Raw genomic sequence first — 20559 nt, 5'->3', positions numbered from 1 at the left:
AATTTGATAATGAAAGATTAACAAGTGTGATATCTGTATACATATTCTTATTGAAATGAAAATATATATTTCTAACATTAGATAAGTGCTTATCAATTCACACAATCCGTTTAGTGAGTTTGATAATAGAATTTTTTAGTAGTTAAATAGAACATGAAATTATTCCCAATGAATGTATGATTATGAAATATATTGAATGATTAAATTAATTCCACATCATTAGTAGACTATGGGGCGGATTTTAAGAGCCCTGCTCGCCTAAATCCGCCCAAATCCGGGCGGATTTAGGCGAGCAGGGCCCTGCGCACCGGTGAGCCTATTTTACATAGGCTCACCGGCGCGCGCAGACCCCGGGACTCGCCTAAGTCCCGGGGTTCTCCGAGGGGGGCGTGTCGGGGGGGCGGGCCCGAACCGCGTGGCGTTTAGGGGGCGTGCCGGGAGCGTTTCGGGGGCGGACCCGGAGGCGTGGTTACGGCCCGGGGCGGCCCGGGGGTGTGGCCGCGCCCTCCGGACCCGCCCCCAGGTCGCGTCCCGGCACGCAGGAGGCCCGCTGACGCGCGGGGATTTACGCCTCCCGGAGGGAGGCGTAAATCCCCTGACAAAGGTAAGGGGGGGGGGCTTAGACAGGGCTGGTTGGGTGGGTTAGGTAGGGGAAGGGAGGGGAAGGTGAGGGGAGGGCAAAAGGAAGTTCCCTCCGAGGCCGCTCCGATTTCGGAGCGGCCTTGGAGGGAACGGGGGTAGGCTGTGCGGCTCGGCGCGCGCCAGCTATACAGAATTGATAGCCTTGCGCGCACCGATCCAGGATTTTAGTGGATACGCGCGTATCTACTAAAATCCAGCGTACTTTTGCTTGCGCCTGATGCGCCAGCAAAAGTAGGCCTATTCGCATAGTTTGAAAATCTACCCCTATATATATTACCTATTTATAAGTATGAAAAATGATATGAATTCATACATTAAAAATGTGAATACCTGAAATGTGAAAATCTATATGATGGATAAAAATTAGATTGATTGTGCTAATGTGAAAACCAAATCAGAAAAAATTAAGTTATTCAAATATGTGAACCTGAACATAATTCTGAAATTGATGTGTGTTAAAAAATGTGAAGATCTAAGTGGTGGTTAAAAATATGAAAAGCAAATCTAATAAAAATTGATTATGCAAATGTGTGAACCAAATCTAATAAATGTTGATGTTGTAAGTGTGCAAATCTAAAACTAATTCTTTATTTGGAGTGAAAAAATGCCAAAGAATGTGTATCTGTGTGATCAAACAATAAATATTTCGTGGATGTCGTTAATGATATCTTCAACACTAAAGTTGAACACGGACAGTGAATCGTTGTTGTATCTATTTGTTATATCTAATAAACTACACAAGAAAATGTATTAAATAATCAACACGTATTGTAACTGGATTCTTAAATGTCCAAAAATAAAAATGAAAAATAAAACCGGAGTTAAAGATCTCATATAAGTGTCTTTATGGATATACAAAAGCTTAAACCAAGTGTGTTGAGCTACGCTATAAATTGATTGTATATCGAACAGCACTAATCTTGAACGCATATATGAAAAATTTATTAGATGTCTAGTGTACGTGTCTTAATAGCGGCACCAATGTAGAACAGTGTGTTTCAGGTCAAACGGAGAAGATATTTATCAAGCCGTCAATGCCGATCTAAAGGAAGTAAAGAAAAAATCATTGCTAGGTATTGTAAAAACATGCTTGCTAGGTCTACCATTCTATATCGTGAGTAGTGACTTGCTGATAAAATGTTAGAAAGGAGTGGTGAGAGAAATAAATTACCTTATGGACGCATTCATGGAACGATCTCCACTTGTGCGGACAAACATTGGGCAAGCTTTGTCTGGACAGTATTTGTATATGAATTTTGCGCCAAAAAACAGCTGTCAGTGATTACCAATCGTATCAAACCAAAAACATACAAATAAAAAATTAGTTTGTTCTACTCCATAAATTATGATTGAACATAGAGTTTGTACTGTGTAATGTATAAAAAATATTTGTGAAATTAGATTAAAGAAAATGAAAAAAGAAAAGCTATCAATCAAAAAAAGGGGGCGTGTCTATGCTTACGAAATACTTGCGTAGGATATCTAAAATAAAACAACAAAAATTATTGCATGGATAAAGAATGTTATACAGGAAGGTTTGTCATGTATATATAATTAATGATGAATACAATGTTAGTAAGTTATCATTAAACTCGGGGGCGTGTCTTGAGTATGACGATACTTGTGGGCGTATCTTGGGTATGACGATACTTGTGAATAGCGAAATCACTATCCTGTGTGTGATTGGAAAAGCTGCAAAAAATCATGTAACAATCAAATGTTAAGCAAACCATTCTAGACGCCTCAGAGATAAACAATTAAATGTCAATAAAATCAAAGGTGTATCAAATTAGATAATAAAGAACCTCTAATTGATAAAGTTTGATTTGATGATTCAAAAACCACCGGAATAAAAAATCATTTACTTAGGTGATGTACATGTATTTCTTTTATATATGACCTATCTTAAAAATTTGTTATATAAATAATGAATAAAATATAAAAAATAAAAAATAAAAGATGCAACAAGATTGGAAAGCCTGGAATCAAGACCAGGATTAATCAAGATAAATCAAACTATACAGAATAAAGATAGAATCATTAATATTTCATCAAGAACCCTCAATGCAGATGAAGTCAATATACTTAATAAAGGTCTCTCATTTATTCCCACTCCCTCATATAATCCATTTAGAACTAGGATTGAGCTATTCAAATTTATACGTAAATTAAAAATAGCAGATTTCTTTTCAAATAAACAGTTATCTAATACAGACATGTCAATTGTGAAGAAACCCAGTACATGGATTCCGCCTGGTGTGGTTAATCCGGTCATCCAGACCTATGAAACACTAATATTACAAGAGTTAAATGAACTTGAAAAGATAGAACCAAAAGTATTTCATAACATCACTCGAAAAGAAAGGAAAGCCATCCAAGAATTGAGCAAAGACAGCAGCATCACTATTAAACCTGCTGACAAAGGGGGAGCAATAGTGTTAATGGACACTGACAAATATATTGGTGAAATCGAACGTCAACTTTCTGATGATAAATGTTATCTGAAATTAAATAGCAATCCCACCACTTTAATAAAAAAAAGAAATCAATTCACTATTATCTATCGCAAGTGACAGGGGTTTCTTGACCAATAAAGAGTTACAATTTCTTAAAGTTGACCACCCGATCATGCCAACTCTATATGTATTACCTAAAATACATAAATCACTTTCAAATCTACCAGGCAGACCTATAGTATCTGCGATAGGTTCTTTGCTCCAACCTCTCTCCACCTTCATTGACAAATTCCTCAGACTTAAGGTTTCAGAGACACCGTCCTATATACGTGATTCATCACATTTTATTAACATTTTAGAAACTTTTGTAGAAATAACAGAAGAAGTTTTAATGGTGACACTTGACATAGAAGCATTATACACCAACATTCCACAGTTAGCAGCATTAGACATTGTTGTCCAAGAAATAGAGAAGCGCTCCACACATAAAAGGATACCAGATGAATTTTTGATTCAAATATCAGAAATAGCTCTAACAAAAAATTTTTTCTGTTTCAAGAACACAATTTTTCAACAAATTAAAGGGGTGGCCATGGGCTCCACCATGGCCCCCTCCATAGCCAACCTTTACGTCACCAAGTTTGAGCACGATTTTTTAACTGAACATGTTTTTAAAGAAAATATTCTTTTATGGAAAAGATACATAGACGACGTCTTTTTAATTTGGAAAGGTAATCTTGATAGTTTAAATAACTTCTTTACATGGCTTAACACTTTGGATTCAAATTTGAAGTTCACGATGAATCATGATAGTAAATCTATTCCTTTTCTAGATATCCAAGTGAACCTCGTCAATGGCTGCTTTCACACAGACATATATAGAAAACCCACGGACACGAACAAATTTTTACATTACAAGAGTTGCCACAACAGATCATTACTCAAGAATTTACCATACTCTCAGTTTTTACGTTTGAGGAGGTTATCTGCAGATGATTCTACTTTTCATAGTAGGTCATTAGAAATGAAGACGAGATTTTTAGAAAAAGAATACCCCCTTCAACACATAGAACATGGATACAAGAAAGCTTCTAAACAGAAGAGATCAGATTTACTTATCAAAAAGGACAAAACCACTTTAAATCGGATGGTATGTCCGCTCACCTATACTCATCTTTCACATAACATTATCACTATTTTGAAGAAATATTGGCCCATTGTCCAAGTACTCGCTACATTTAAAGACATAGGACTTATGATTGCCAACAAACGAGACAAGAACTTAAGAGACATGTTGGCCCCTTCAGCTTTGCCATCAAATTCAGTCCGGGATTGCAGACCCCCGGGCCACCGTCCGAGTGGATCATGTTCCGTCTGTGGTGTTAATTTGAAAACGGATCAATTGCAGATACCCAAACAACAGAGAGTTTTTAGACTTACTTCTTTTACCAATTGTAAGAGCAAGGGAGTAATTTATATAGTCATATGTCCATGTAATAAGTTTTACATTGGAAAAACTATCAGAGAGTTTAACAAGAGGATTATAGAGCACAGAAGTGCCATTACACGTTGTGTTCCGTCTAAGCCATTGGTAGAACATTCTATCCAAAACAAACATAAATTCACAGATTACAAATTTTGTGTTCTTCAGAAACCAGTGTTAAATTGGAGAGGAGGCAATTTAGATCGTCTGTTGTTGCAACTTGAACAGAAATTCATCTATGATTTTGATACTCTTTCACCCAATGGGCTCAATGTGGAAATTGATTATTCTGTATATCTGTAAGAGTTTGCATATTTTACATATTTATGACAGATATGATATCCATCTACCCACGGTTTTCTACAATTTTTTCAAAAAAAATTTCTTCATAAAATTAATGTAATTGGATCATTGACTTGATTATTATTTATAATCATTTTATGTTTTTATCATTTTTATAATTTTTACAATTTTCGTGTTTTTAATAATACGAATTTGATATTTAATTTATCAATATCAAGCATATAATTGATCGTTTTATGATGAAATGGTTTTTAGTGTATTTTTGTAATTTTTAGTTGTCAGATTTACAAATTATATAGAGACAATTATTTATTTGATGTATGCATTAATAGGATGGCATATTATTTTTAGGACTTTTTTATATTTTATTCATTATTTATATAACAAAATTTTAAGATAGGTCATATATAAAAGAAATACATGTACATCACCTAAGTAAATGATTTTTTTATTCCGGTGGTTTTTGAATCATCAAATCAAACTTTATCAATTAGAGGTTCTTTATTATCTAATTTGATACACCTTTGATTTTATTGACATTTAATTGTTTATTTCTGAGGCGTCTAGAATGGTTTGCTTAACATTTGATTGTTACATGATTTTGTGCAGCTTTTCCAATCACACACAGGATAGTGATTTCGCTATTCACAAGTATCGTCATACCCAAGATACGCCCACAAGTATCGTCATACTCAAGACACGCCCCCGAGTTTAATGATAACTTACTAACATTGTATTCATCATTAATTATATATACATGACAAACCTTCCTGTATAACATTCTTTATCCATGCAATAATTTTTGTTGTTTTATTTTAGATATCCTACGCAAGTATTTCGTAAGCATAGACACGCCCCCTTTTTTTGATTGATAGCTTTTCTTTTTTCGTTTTCTTTAATCTAATTTCACAAATATTTTTTATACATTACACAGTACAAACTCTATGTTCAATCATAATTTATGGAGTAGAACAAACTAATTTTTTATTTGTATTTTTTTGGTTTGATACGATTGGTAATCACTGACAGCTGTTTTTTGGCGCGAAATTCATATACAAATACTGTCCAGACAAAGCTTGCCCAATGTTTGTCCGCACAAGTGGAGATCGTTCCATGAATGCGTCCATAAGGTAATTTATTTCTCTCACCACTCCTTTCTAACATTTTATCAGCAAGTCACTACTCACGATATAGAATGGTAGACCTAGCAAGCATGTTTTTACAATACCTAGCAATGATTTTTTCTTTACTTCCTTTAGATCGGCATTGACGGCTTGATAAATATCTTCTCTGTTTGACTGAAACACACTGTTCTACATTGGTGCCGCTATTAAGACACGTACACTAGACATCTAATAAATTTTTCATATATGCGTTCAAGATTAGTGCTGTTCGATATACAATCAATTTATAGCGTAGCTCAACACACTTGGTTTAAGCTTTTGTATATCCATAAAGACACTTATATGAGATCTTTAACTCCGGTTTTATTTTTCATTTTTATTTTTGGACATTTAAGAATCCAGTTACAATACGTGTCGATTATTTAATACATTTTCTTGTGTAGTTTATTAGATATAACAAATAGATACAACAACGATTCACTGTCCGTGTTCAACTTTAGTGTTGAAGATATCATTAACGACATCCACGAAATATTTATTGTTTGATCACACAGATACACATTCTTTGGCATTTTTTCACTCCAAATAAAGAATTAGTTTTAGATTTGCACACTTACAACATCAACATTTATTAGATTTGGTTCACACATTTGCATAATCAATTTTTATTAGATTTGCTTTTCATATTTTTAACCACCACTTAGATCTTCACATTTTTTAACACACATCAATTTCAGAATTATGTTCAGGTTCACATATTTGAATAACTTAATTTTTTCTGATTTGGTTTTCACATTAGCACAATCAATCTAATTTTTATCCATCATATAGATTTTCACATTTCAGGTATTCACATTTTTAATGTATGAATTCATATCATTTTTCATACTTATATTTAGGTAATATATATAGTCTACTAATGATGCGGAATTAATTTAATCATTCAATATATTTCATAATCATACATTCATTGGGAATAATTTCATGTTCTATTTAACTACTAAAAAATTCTGTTATCAAACTCACTAAACGGATTGTGTGAATTGATAAGCACTTATCTAATGTTAGAAATATATATTTTCATTTCAATAAGAATATGTATACAGATATCACACTTGTTAATCTTTCATTATCAAATTTATAAGCACACTTACATTTCATTCATTATACAACATTGCACTTGATATGAGCTTTGTTATTTAATAACTCACTCTCGTTGTAATTTCATTTTCCTATTTGGTTTATATCAATTGATTCACTTTATGCTAATATCACACTAATTTAAGTATCTAATGATATATACATAAGTCATTTATTGATTCATTAAGTGCATATATGACATCATCTTCGCCATTAATTTTTTTAAAAAAAATGTTTTTAAATAAAAAAAACATCTCTTTATATATGCACATATATAAGCATAATTGTTTGCATACTAGTTCTCACGTTGTATAAAAGGTCCCATATAATATTGCCATCCTTTTTTTGCACAATTACAGATATATTACTTTTGCTGGTCATATAATGGTATATATGACCCTCCATACACAAATTGTTTAATTTGTGAACTGAAGAGAATACACGTAAGGTAAAACCATCTTTTATTACAGACTCGTTTGTATTTACTATACATTTGTGTTAACCGTGAGGTTTTTTCAGTACCTACCAGACATAACTTTACATCGTTGGAATGTGTATATAATTTCCATATTTTCTTAGTTTTCGTACGAAACGAGCTATCTATGTGTCACCATTACTATAACACATGTATAGTACAGTTATTTTGTTTTTAATTCCTTTTTACACAATGACTTATTTATATTATTTATTTATGTTTTAGCCCCTGAGGCAGCCGTCTTGATACGGCGAAACTCGGCCAGAGTCGGGCCACCTTGTGTCTCCACTTCAATAAAGGAATATTTTTTAAGACTATTGGCATCTATTCCTTTGTTCATCCTCCATTCCATGGTGGCATCTCCGCTTTCATCATACATTCAAGTGTGATATGCCTGGCCGCCTTGAAATACAGGTTGAATGTGAAATAGGCTCTCCTTTGTTCCTGCTGAGGGCTAGGAACCTTCAATTAGGATGTCCTATAATTTCAAGTGGAAGTGGTTCCTGGCTTGGTGTCGATCCAGCTCTATGGATTCCTTCTCCCATAACCCGTATCTTTTCATCCTACATCCTCAGACCTTAATGCCTCTTCAAGTAAAGGTCTATTTTGGTTCAAATTTAACAGATGGGGAGGGGGGGCGCTTTGCTTTTCAAAGTCATGAAAAGTTTGTGGCATTTTATAAGCTTGGTCGGTAAACCTCCAGTGCCTTGGGACTTCAATGTAGTCCTAGTTCATCTTGCAAAGCTTCCTTTCAAACGTCTCATGTCAGTGGAGTTAGTTTCTCCCTTGGAAACGGATGTACCTTGTAGCTGTCGCTTCTGCTAAGAATTGGTGAATTGCATTAGTTTTTGTTCTTCCACAATCTAGTGGTTCTGTGTACTCACCCTCAGTTCCTGCCAAAAGTGGTGTTTGATTTTCACAATAATAAAACTATTATGATGTCTTCCTTCTGTCAGAGACCAATATGTACACAAGAAGAAATCACTCTCCTGTCCTTGGACTGTAAGAAAACCCTGGCATATTATTTGAGAAGGATTCAACCTCATTGTCAGTCTTCTTAACAGTTGGTATCCTTGGATCTCAACAGACTAGGAATGGCAGTGGCCAAAATGAACTGTATCCAATTGGCTAGTGAACCGATTGGTCCACTTTATGCTCTGGCTGATCTACAGATTTCAGACTCCGTCAAGACTCAAGTGAGAGTCATGGTCACTTTAGTGGCTCATTTTAATGCCATTTCTATTTAAGACATTTTCACAGCTGCAGTTTGGTCATCTGTGCACATCTTTATGTCACGCTACTGTCCGGACATCATGTCCTGGAGTGCAGTGAGTTTGGGCAAGCAGATCTGTGCAGCCTATCCTTCTAATAGTTCACTCTCCACTTGTGGGGCAGGGTTGCATTTTTCAGTAATTGCTTTGCTATCAACCCTCAGTGCATGTTTTGGCTAATTCAGTCCTGCTTGTCGAAGGGGAAAGTTATCTGTAAACATGGTTCTTCTTCGTAGACAGCAGAATGAATTAGTCATACTTATTACTCACCCACCTCCCTGGAGAGTAGACTACCTCGCTAAAGCTTAAGCTCTGCAAAGGACTGAAGAGCTCACGAGGCAGTGCAAGAGCTCTCTCACAGTTCAGTAAATCTTTATTGAGCTTTGAGAGATGCATCCGTGTGGTGCTATCAGATGTTACCCACACAGTATGGTTGTCTATGGAGAATCCTATTTACAAGTAAGCAAACTTGCTGTCACGAGTGGGGGGAGGGACTAGAGGGAAAACTGTGAATTTGAATGATTGTTTTAAAAAATGTTTGGTATTGTATTTATTCATAACACAATTGGGTATGTTTATTTATTTATTTATTATTTTGTTATACCGACTTTCATGACAAGAATCACATCAACCCGGTTTACAATTAACAATGTGAATAAGGCAGAGAGTAACATAGTTTATTAAACATTATAAACATATGTTTATTTAATAGAATGCTCTGTTTCTTGATTTCAAAGGCAATCATTTTTAAAATGCTATGTGTCTTAATCACATTTATTACCCTTTATTTGTAGGTTCAGGATGTTGTACCTATCACAAGTTATGATACTGCTGGATCTTTTCTACTATTGGGCTGTAATAATGGATCCATATACTATATAGGTAATGTATTAATATTTTATTATGATTTTGATATGTTGCTCATTAAAATCTGGAACTTTGCACATATATAACTGCTTAAAGTAAAGTAAAATTTCATATTTATCAGGTTCTGCTTGTTTTACAATCCATAACATTTTTGAGAAAGAGAGATCATCATGTAATTTTTTAAAGTGCTTCCTACAGCAAAAGCTCTGTTCAGCAAGTTAGTATTTACAAGAAGATATCACAAGTTCATTAATGTTTGGTTCAGGGAAAAAAAGTCTATCTTTTCCCTGTACGTACCCAGATCAGTCCAGACCGTGGGTTGTGCCTCCCTTCCAGATGGAGACAAAAACTTGAAAGGCACCCACTCATAAAACGGTGTGCCAGCTACGCCTCTTCAGTATTTCTCTGTCTCCAGCAGATGAAGGTAGCAGAACCTGCGGTCCTCTTCCAAATTTAAAAAAAAAATATATATATATATATATTTTTTTATTCAGGAGGGATTCTCTACTTAGGAATCCTTCCATTGTCCATAGTTTTTAGAACAAGCAAGTTTTGGGGAAAAAAAAAAAAAGCAGTTCTTAAAAAAACAAAACAAAAAAAACAGCAGTTCTTAAAAAAAACAACCCAAAAACAGGACAAAGGATTCAGTGGTGTGCCGTTCCTCCCAGAGGGCAGGCAGGTTCCAAGAGGACCTCCCCCCCCTCCCCCCCCCCCTTGGTTGTAGGGTAGACTAAGTGCCCGGGAGAAGTGTCTGGCTGGGATGAGTACCAGTGGTCCGGTCCCTCCCCCTGTGTTACTGTCCTGCAGAGAAGTTTAATGCCTTTGGGATTTGTTTAAAATAAATAGATAAATAAATAAATAAATAAGCGAACATCTTGCCGACTTGTTCTCTGCATTCCCGCTCTCCCTCCCGGGTGTCTCAGACCTTTTTTTTTCTGCTTGCACACTGTGCTCCGGGGCCCGGCCATGCCGCGATCTTTGCAATGCGCTGCCTGCGGGGAGTTGGCAACGAAACTCTCCCACGACAGCATGTGTTCTTCGTGCCTGCCCGGCGGGGAAGGCACTTCTAGAGCAGCAGGTAAATCGGGGTTAGGTCCCGCTCTATTGCTGCGTCTTCTTGTTCGTCAGGTACCCGTGCGAGCAGGCCTGACCCGTTCCCCCTAAGCGCGGGAACGGCAGACATTTTAGATACCTTTGCTGCTGCAGCAGCGCAATCAGCTGAGGAGGGGACATTTTTTCTCTGCTTTCACCTCCTGTTCTCAGTCCTGAAGGCCCTCAGAACCTGCTGCAGGACCCTCCAGAGGATTTACTGACTCCCTTGACTGGACCTAGGCCTCCAGCTCCTTTCTCCTCCGGATTTTGTTCTTCTGCATAAGGCTGAGGTACCCTTGCCCAATGCCCGCGTTCAGGGCTCAGAGCCTCCTCCTAAGGTCCAGAAGATGGCGGCACAAAAGGTTAATAGGATTTGCACTCTCCGGGATCCAGGGGCCCCGGACCCACCTAAGGTCGGTTCCCAAGACCCTTTGGACATGCTGGATCCAGATCTGGACGGCGATTTTCCAGCTTATCTTCCGGTGGAAGGGGATGATCCAAGGGTGCTTCGTCTGTTTCTGAGAGACAAGCTGGACCCCTTAATTCCCCATGTGCTGGATGAGTTGGGAATCTCCACTCCTCAAGAACTTCCAAGCAACAGCACAGTGGGATCTGGTCCTGGTGGGCTTGCGGGACCCGGCGCATATCTTTCCTTTTCATCCCATGCTTCTACAGATTATGCTGCATGAGTGGGATACTACAGAGGCGAATCTGCACGTAGAGCGAGCAATGGACAAATTTTACCGGAAGAGTCTCTTGAGCTCCTTAAGGTTCCGAAAGTGGACGCTTTGGTGTCTGCGGTTACCAAAAGGACAACAATCCTACTTGCAGGAGTGGTGGCTCTTAAGGACCTGCAGGACCGGAAGCTTGAAGTCCATCTCAAAATAAATTTTGAAGTTTCAGCTCTGGGAGTCAGGGCTGCAGTCTAATGCAGCGAGCAAGCCTGAGGTGGGCTGCTCAACTCCTCAGCGCAAGGGATTTTTCTCCCCAGGAAACAGAGCAGGCGGAGCGTCTGGAAGCAGCAGTGGCTTATAGTGCGGATGTCTTGTATGATCTTTTTTGGGTGGTTTCTCGAGCCATGGTGTCAGTGGTTTCCGCTAGGAGGCTACTCTGGCTCCTCAACTGGTCGGCGGACACTTTGTGAAAGTCCCAATTGGGAACTATCCCCTTTAAAGGCAAATTTTTATTCGGGGAGGATCTGGATTAAGTCCCTGGGAGATCTGGATTAAGTCCCTAGGAGAGAACGAGCTGCATAAGCTCCCGGAGGATAGGCCTCGGACTTCCAGGTCTACCTTCCCTTCTCACTCTCGCTTTAGGGGACAACGGCATTTTCGCCAGAATGGGCCATCTTCCTTTGGTCAGTGACCCCTGTCCGCACGATCATAGACTTGGGCTCAGTCCTTTTGAGGGCGCCGATCCTTCCGTGACGGAGCTTCTCATGGACCATCTGGTCCCAAGTCCGCTCAATGAGACAAAGCCAGGCCCATTCCTCAGTTCCGGTTATAGGGGGGGCGGCTCTCCCTGTTTTACGAGGAATGGGTCAAAATCACTTCCGATCAATGGGTTCTAAGCATCATCAAACACGGTTACGCTTTAGAGTTTGCTCGTCTGCTGCAAGACCAGTGTTTGGTTTCTCCATGCAGTTCCCCATCAAAAAAGCAAGTGGTGCATCAGACCCTCCGCAGACTAACAGAACTTGGAGCCATCCTCCCGGTTCCGCCAGAGGTATGCGGGACAGGTCGTTATTCCATCTACTTCGTAGTTCCCAAAAAGGAAGGGTCATTCTGTCCAATTCTGGATTTGAAAAAGGGAAACAGGGCCATCAAAGTGCAGCATTTTCAGATGGAATCGCTGCACTCCGTCATTTCAGCCGTACGAAGCGGAGAGTTTTTAGCCTCCTTGGCTCTCACAGAGGCTTATCTGCATATTGCAATACGCCCAGAGCATCAGAAATTTCTGAGATTCAAGATACTCTGATGTCATTACCAATTTTGGGCCCTCCCATTCGGTCTAGCGACTGCTCTGCATATATTCACCAAGGTGATGGTTGTGGTGGCAGCAGCTCTCCGGAGGGACGGGATCTTGGTCCACCCCTACCTGGACAACTGGCTTATCTGGGCGAAGTGGGAAGATCTTTGCTGGCTAGCAGTTCAGAAAGTGCTGCATCTCCTTCACTCCCTAGGCTGGATTGTCAACTACGCCAACTTGTGCCTTCCCAGGTCCTGGAATATTTGGGCACGCGGTTCGATACACGGGTTGGAAAAGTTTTTTTTCTCAGGCAATACCGCTATCTCAAGCTGATGTCTCAAGTTCAAGATCTCTTGTCGTCATCACTTCCCTGAGCCTGGGACTTATCTGCAAGTTAGAAACATAGAAACGACAGCAGAAGAAGACCAAACGGCCCATCCAGTCTGCCCAGCAAGCTTCGCACTCTTTTTTTTTTTTCCTCATACTTATGTTACTCTTGGCTCTTAGTAACCCTTTGGTTCTATTTCCCTTCCACCCCCACCATTAATGCAAAGAGCAGTGTTGGAGCTGCATCTAAGTGTAGTATCTAGCTTAATTAGTTAGGGGTAGTAACCGCCGCAATAAGCAAGCTACACCCTTGCCCATTTGTCTACCCAGACTATGCGACTCAGTCCCTGTTGGTTGTTGGCTGTATATAGATCCACTTTTCTTCATTCCCTCTGCCGTTGAAGCAGAGAGCTATGCTGGATTTGCACGAAGTATCAGACTTTCTCCCCTGCCGTTGAAGCAGGGAGCTATGCTGGATATGCATGAAGTATCAGACTGTCTCCCCTGCCGTTGAAGCAGAGAGCTATGCTGGATATGCACGTAGTATCAGACTGTCTCCCCTGCCGTTGAAGCAGAGAGCTCTGCTGGATATGCACGTAGTATCAGACTGTCTCCCCTGCCGTTGAAGCAGAGAGCTATGCTGGATATGCACTAGTATCAGACTTTCTCGGATCTATGGCGTCAACTCTAGAGTTGGTACCGTGGGCTTTTGCTCATATGCGACCCTTGCAGTGGTCTTTGCTTTCCTGCTGGAAGCCGAAGTCAGAAGAGTTCTATGCCCCGTTGCCACTACTTGGAATCCACCAGATGCAGTCTGTGCTGGTGACTCGTCTTAGAGCACTTGCAAAAGGGGAAGGATCTCGAGATCCCTCAGTGGGTAATAGTGACCACGGACACCAGTCTCTCTGACTGGGGAGCAGTGTGCCAATCTCAGTCTGTGCAAAGTCAGTGGTCGAGGAGCAGACGCATTGGTCGATCATTTGCCTAGAAATGGCGGTGCGCCTGGCGTTGCTCGAATTTCTTCCCCTGGTCCATCATTAGGCTGTTCGAATATTGTCCGACAATGCGACAAAAGTAGCCTACATCAAACGTCAAGGGGAAACGAAGAGCCAACAGGTGGCTTTAGAGGAGGACAAGTTGATGGCCTGGGCAGAACGCCATCTAGTGTGGCTGGAAGCCTCCCCCATAGCAGGAGTCGACAATGTACAGATGGATTTTCTAAGTCATCAACATCTAGACCCCGGAAAGTGGGAGTTATCAGAGGACGAGATGCAACTTCTCTCGCGCTGCTGGGGCGTTCCACACATGGACTTGATGGCAACCCAGAGGAACGTGAAGGCCCCATGCTTTTTCCGTCGCAGACGGGAGCACGAGGCAGAAGAAGTGGATGCTCTGGTCCTATCTTGGCCCCACGATGTACTACTCTACGTATTTTCTCCATGGCTGCTGGTGGGCAAAGTTCTCAAGAGAATAGAGACTCACCCGGGACCAGTCATCCTAGTCGCCCCAGAATGGCCACGGAGACCATGGTTTTCAGATCTGGTCAACCTCGCGATAGATGGCCCTCTTCACCTTGGACACCTTCCAAGTCTACTCCGTCAAGGTCTGGTATTTTTCGACCAGGCGCATCACTTTCGTCTAGCGGCCTGGCTTTTGAGAGGCATAGATTGATGAAGAAAGGGTACCCGGAGGAAGTCATCTCCACTCTCTTGCAAGCAAGTAAGATCTCTACTTCTCTTACCTACGTCTGGATTTGGAAGGTTTTTGACCCCTGGTGTAGTGAACGAGGTATCTCGAAGTGGTGTGCTTCCATTGCCCAGATCCTGGCCTTCCTGCAGAAAGGATTAAGCAAAGGTTTATCATTCAGTTCCTTACAGGTACAGTGTTTTTTCTTTTAACTAAAAGTAGCTTAACTGTGCTGCTTCAATAATACACAGAGGTCCAGCTTTAATACAAACCAATTTAAGTTTATTTAATATTAAAAGGCAATTTTATGAGACCTCTGGGAGATAGAGAGGGAGCTTTATATTTTTCCAAGATCTGCTTGCCTATCTCCCCGTTTGTGAGTACTAACTTTTATAGATAAAACATACAATGATCCTTAATAGGACTGCATAGAGTATCAGGTACAACGTTGGTCCACATCAGAGACCTATGGCTAAGCCTCCCTGGTCCCGCCTCCCACCTTAAGATCCAATTAGGCCTAATGACAACCCACGTGTCTATTGATTGCTGTAAATCAGTCTAATGATTCTTTTGTTCTGTCACTCGTTCCAGGCCTTTAATCAGACTTTAACCTCCCCCCCCCCCCCCCGTGACTCCCAGCGAACAGGTACGCAGTCTTTGTGTCATCATTGACAACCATCTTGCCTTCAATAAATACATTAACAACACCCTCAAAGCATGTTATTTCAAACTGCACACCCTCAAAAAAATCAAACCCTTACTACACCTCAGCGATTTTCGCACAATCCTACAAGCATTCATACTTTCCAAAATTGATTATTGCAACGCACTGCTCCTAGGTCTACCCAAAAGCTCAATCCAACCACTTCAACTACTCCAAAATGCCGCTGCATGCATCCTCACCAACACACACAGAAATGATCACATCACCCCAGTGTTAAAACACCTTCACTGGCTACCTGTTGCAGAAAGAATAACATACAAAACCCTCACACTTATCCACAAAGCCCTCCATAACCAAAACATGCACTGGTTCCCTGAGCACCTTACCTTTCACAGTTCAAACAGACCCATTAGGCAACAACACAGAGCAACACTTCCCATCCCTTCCCTAGGCAGTATAAACTCTGCTCCACCAGAGCCCGGGCACTATCTGTGGCAGGACCCGTCTTGTGGAACAAACTTCCCGCCTTCCTGCGTCAGGAACCCTGCCACAAGAAATTTAAGCAGAACCTGAAAACTGCCCTCTTCACCCAAGCCTACTCATAAGTGCCTATTTCCCATCTTAATTCTACGTTCTCCTGCCTCATATTTTGAACACCAACTTATTTTAATGCAGTAGATTCCCTGTATTTCTTAATCCCATTCTCTCTACTCACTGTTAGATCCCCCCTAACTCCCAGACCCTCCCTTCCCTGCCTCTTTTGTCCCCCTTTTATTGAATGTTTATAGTTCTCTGTAAAACAAAGTCCCTATTATTGTTTGTTCTCTGTAAAGCTAGTTTACCTATTAATGATTGTTCACTGTTCTCTGTAAAACTCGTTAGCTGCATTTTGTTTACTGTGAACCGATGAGATGTTCCCAACGTTCGTCGGTATATAAAAGATTATAAATAAATAAATAAATAATCTTATGGGGGTATACAGTTACCCTGGGCCTCTTAGGCAGAGACAGGAGTCTGTGAGATCAAGGCTTGGTCCATGTGTTCGTTGTGACCTCATGACCTTCCATCATATCTGGCTAGGTCTGAATTCATTCCAGATGTCTCCCAACAGCCATTCACTCTCGGGTCAGTCTGAGTTCCTTTGTATGCCAGAAGTTTGAGTTAGGCTGGGGTAAGCTGAGTGAACCAAAGTCCTGAGTCAAAGTCTTCATGTTAGGCTGCCCATATATCAACAGGTGGTGGCTTTAGGATGCTTGCATGGCCGTGTTGAAGGGGGATCCCTAGCAGCTCATCTGGATGTGGCGCGTATCCTGAAGGGAGCGAAACATATTTCTTTTCAATGCTTTTACTTTTAAGTAAACCGATGTGATATGTTAACGAATGTCGGTATAAAAAAACAATAAATAAAATAAAAATAAATAACACTTGAATCCTCCAGTCCGTCCTATTTGTCCTTCTCAGAGTCTCAATCTAGTTCTACGGGTACTGTGTGAGCCTCCGTTTGAGCCCCTTAGGCAGGCTACCTTGAAAGATTTAACTCTCAAAATGGTGTTTTTCGTGGCTATTTCCTCCGCAAGAAGGATTTCGGAACTTCAGGCCTTGTCCTGTAGGGAACCTTTCCTCCATTTTTCTTATTCTGGAGTATCTCTCTGAATGGTTCCATCTTTTCTGCCGAAGGTTGTCTCTTCGTTCCACTTAAATCAATCTGTCGAGCTTGCGGCCTTCCCTGATTTGGAGCGAGATACTTCTCATTCAGCAGAATTGAGACGCCTTGATGTCAAACGGACGCTGTTGCGGTATCTCGAGGTCACGAATGATTTTCGTTTGACGGACCATCTCTTTGTACTCTGGAGCGGCCCGAATAAAGGTCGTTTGGCATCCAAAACTACGGTGGTTGAAAGAGGCGATTGCTTCCGCTTATATCTGCCGTGGCCATCCAGTTCCAGAAGGGCTTAAAGCTCATTCGCTTTGTTCACAGGCGACTTCCTGGGCGGAGAGTGTTTCGGCGGCAACTTGGAAGTCTCTGCATATGTTTGCTCGGCATTACCGCCTGGATGTTCAGGGCCCGGGATTCGGGTCCTTTGGGAATAAGGTCATTCGAGCAGGACTCTCCAGGTCCCCACCCTGTTTAGGGAAGCTTGGGTACATCCCACGGTCTGGACAGATCCGGGTGCGTACAGGGAAAAGAAAATTGGTTCTTACCTGCTAATTTTCGTTCCTGTAGTACCACGGATCAGTTCAGATGCCCACCCATCATGGGTAATACATTTCCTGGAGAGTCCATTTAATTGTTTTCTTCTATCTGCAGAGTTATGAGGAGCATCAGCATACAATTGTTCTACGAATAAACTTGTTCTACACAAAGACTCCGCATATCAAGCTATGCCTTATGGGCTATACATTTCAAAAGTTTATAGTTCTTGTTAATAGACAGTTTCTTATTGCTTGTTCTATTTATCTATTGGTCTTTGAAGTTTTATTCTGCTTTGATATTCTTAATACTGAAGGGGCGCCGCTGGCACACCGTGTTATGAGTGGGTGCCTTTCAAGTTTTTCTCTGTCTCCATCTGCTGCAAGGGAGGCACAACCCACGGTCTAGACTGATCCGTGGTACTACAGGAACGAAAATTAGCAGGTAAGAACCAATTTTCCTTTGTAACCCAGAGTCAAAAACATTGGGGGGGGGGGGGGGGGGTAGATATTCAAACGTTAGCCAGATAGCCATATGCAACTAACTTAGATGCAATATTCAGTGGCATGTCTAAGCCGCCAGATATAAATGTATATATCTGATTTAGTCATATATAGTTATAACTGGCTAAGTTAGACCTACTCTATGGCATATCTAACTTAGCTGCATAATTTATGCAGCTAAGATTGAATATTGCTAGTTAGCCTCATAACTTATACGGCTAACTTGCTTCGCACTGATCCATCCACAACTTATGCAGCTATACAGCGGCTGCTGAACATGGGTGCATATTCAACAGCCGCTATGTAACGCTGAATGCGTTTTAAATATTGAACTCAGGGAGAATAAGATTATAACAGCTCACATCCATCTAAATTCTGCATATAAAACATACATGCAGAATTTAGCTTGAATTTTCAAAGCACAGTGGGAGCAGGTCTAAATGTGTGCCTGTAGATTTATGCGCATACTTAGAAAATTGATATTGTGCATGCAAATGGTTTCCCTGCCCCAACTCTGTTCTCCCTGGAACACTTCTTTCTAGTACTCCTACAACTACATGCAAAATCACTATTCCTGAACATACCCAGATCAGTCCAGACAAGTGGGTTTATTCATCCCTACCAGCAGATGGAGGCAGAGGACAAAACTTTGGGACACTGCTAATCAGAGAGTGCCACCTGCAGTCCCTCAGTATTTCTTTGCCTCCAGCAGATGGTAGAGGTGTAAACCTGCAGTCCTGAGTGATCTGGGGATTTGGTGCTCCCTTAGGTGCCAGGATCTAGTTGAGGGCCATCCCTTGGGTCGAGCTGGGCAAACGGGGGGTTGGATACCCCTGGTGGTTTTAACCTGAGACTCCAAGGGCCACTTGATAGCCAGGGGGACTGGCTCCCTCAGTGGTTCCCGAGGTCCCCTCCTGTCCGCTTTGGATGGCTTCAGAGAAGTATTCCCTTCTGGGGTTTCCTTTGTTCTTTATTTTTGTAGTTGATTTTTAAAACAAAAAAAAAAGTTTGAGTAATTTGAGCAGCCTCTCACAGGCACAGGGCTGAACAGCCTGCACAGCAGTACTGACAGCGGCCAGATCTGGAAGTATCCGGGGTGTGCAGGGGTGGGAACAACTTAAGCCGGAGCACAAGAGAGTCCCTGGAGGGGTGGGGGGGAATTCTCTCTTGGGGCGCCCTGTCCTGCACAGCGATCCGTGCGCATGTTTCCCGCCTTGGCTGTTTTTTGGGGGTTTTTTCACGTGCACTCTCCCTCAGCCTTACGGCGGCGGCCGTGTGGTGGGTCCCTCTCCCCGTGAATTCCCTTGTCTCTGCTTGAGGACAGGAATAGGCCGGCCCGATGGCAGACAAACTGTGTGTAGAGGCCTGTTGGGTCTGCGGCGTTTGGTCTGCTTATCTAAACTCCCTCTCCCTCTGCACAGTTTGTGCGTTGGGGGGGAGGGTTCCTCTGCCAAAAATCCTAAGCCTTGGAGGGCTTCTCGTCATCAGGAGCTACGGGGGGGCCCCAGGGGACCAGGTCCTTCTTCAGTGGAGGGGGACCTGAGTAAGGGAGCACAGTCTTCTCACAGGACAAGCAGGATGGTAGTCCTCACATGGGTGACATCATCAGGATGGAGCCCAATCACGGAACACTTTTGTCAAAGTTTCTAGAACTTTGACTGGCACCACTGAGCATGTGATTCAGTGGCACGAGGAGGAGGAGGCTGAGTTGGGCCCCAGTAGTCTGGTGGGGGCTCGAGGGGATTTTCTCCAGAATTCGTCCTCCTTATGCATGAGGCTTTCCTGGCTCAGGAAGCAGGAAAGTGGAGGTTCAAGGACAGCCCCTTGGGTTCCGCTAAGAGGCCTCGGGGAGTCCCTTGCGGGTCCCTCAGTATCAGGTGTGCTGCCTTGGGGATCCTGTTCTGTGCGCTTTGACTTGGACCAAGGAAATCTTGAGGACTTCGATGAACCTCAGGGTGATTCCTCACCAGCGGCAGATCTGGATGCAGACCCTGATGAGACGCAGCCCTCAAATCCAGATGGGCCTAGAGAAGATAAAGTCACGTCTGAAGGGCCTGATGCGGAGGGCTATGATCCTCGGGTGATCTGCCTTTTCAAGAGGGAGGAGTTGCAGCCTTTTATTCCCCAGGTTTTGGAGGAATTGGGTATGAAGCTCTCTGGAGGAGTCGAATAGCAAGGATGCCAATCCGGTTATAGATGGTCTGTGGGGGCCAGCCAGCATCTTTCCCATCCCGAAGAAGATCCAGAAGCTAATTAGCCGGGAGTGGGACTCCCCGGAAGCTGGCTTGAAGGTTGGGAGAGCGATGGCAAAGCTTTATCCCTTGTTGCAGGAGCATTTGGATCGCCTTAAAACTCCGAAGGTGGCTG

The 20559-nt window shown here is 41.8% G+C and overlaps 1 protein-coding gene across 1 annotated transcript in view; it reads left to right on the top strand.

The window, feature by feature from the left end:
* The window catches only part of KCTD3 (potassium channel tetramerization domain containing 3), a 355533-nt gene that overhangs the window by 279731 nt on the left and 55243 nt on the right, over nt 1-20559 (top strand). Inside the window, exon 11 of the mRNA XM_029593200.1 lies at nt 9689-9776. Within this exon, the coding sequence (XP_029449060.1) occupies nt 9689-9776 (88 nt within the window). The remainder of the gene's footprint in view (nt 1-9688; nt 9777-20559) is intronic.

This window comes from Rhinatrema bivittatum, chromosome 3, assembly GCF_901001135.1.
Source record: "Rhinatrema bivittatum chromosome 3, aRhiBiv1.1, whole genome shotgun sequence".
Lineage (NCBI taxonomy): Eukaryota > Metazoa > Chordata > Amphibia > Gymnophiona > Rhinatrematidae > Rhinatrema > Rhinatrema bivittatum.
The sequence above is the reverse complement of the archived record's forward strand: the minus strand, read 5'-3'. Positions and strand labels throughout refer to the sequence as shown.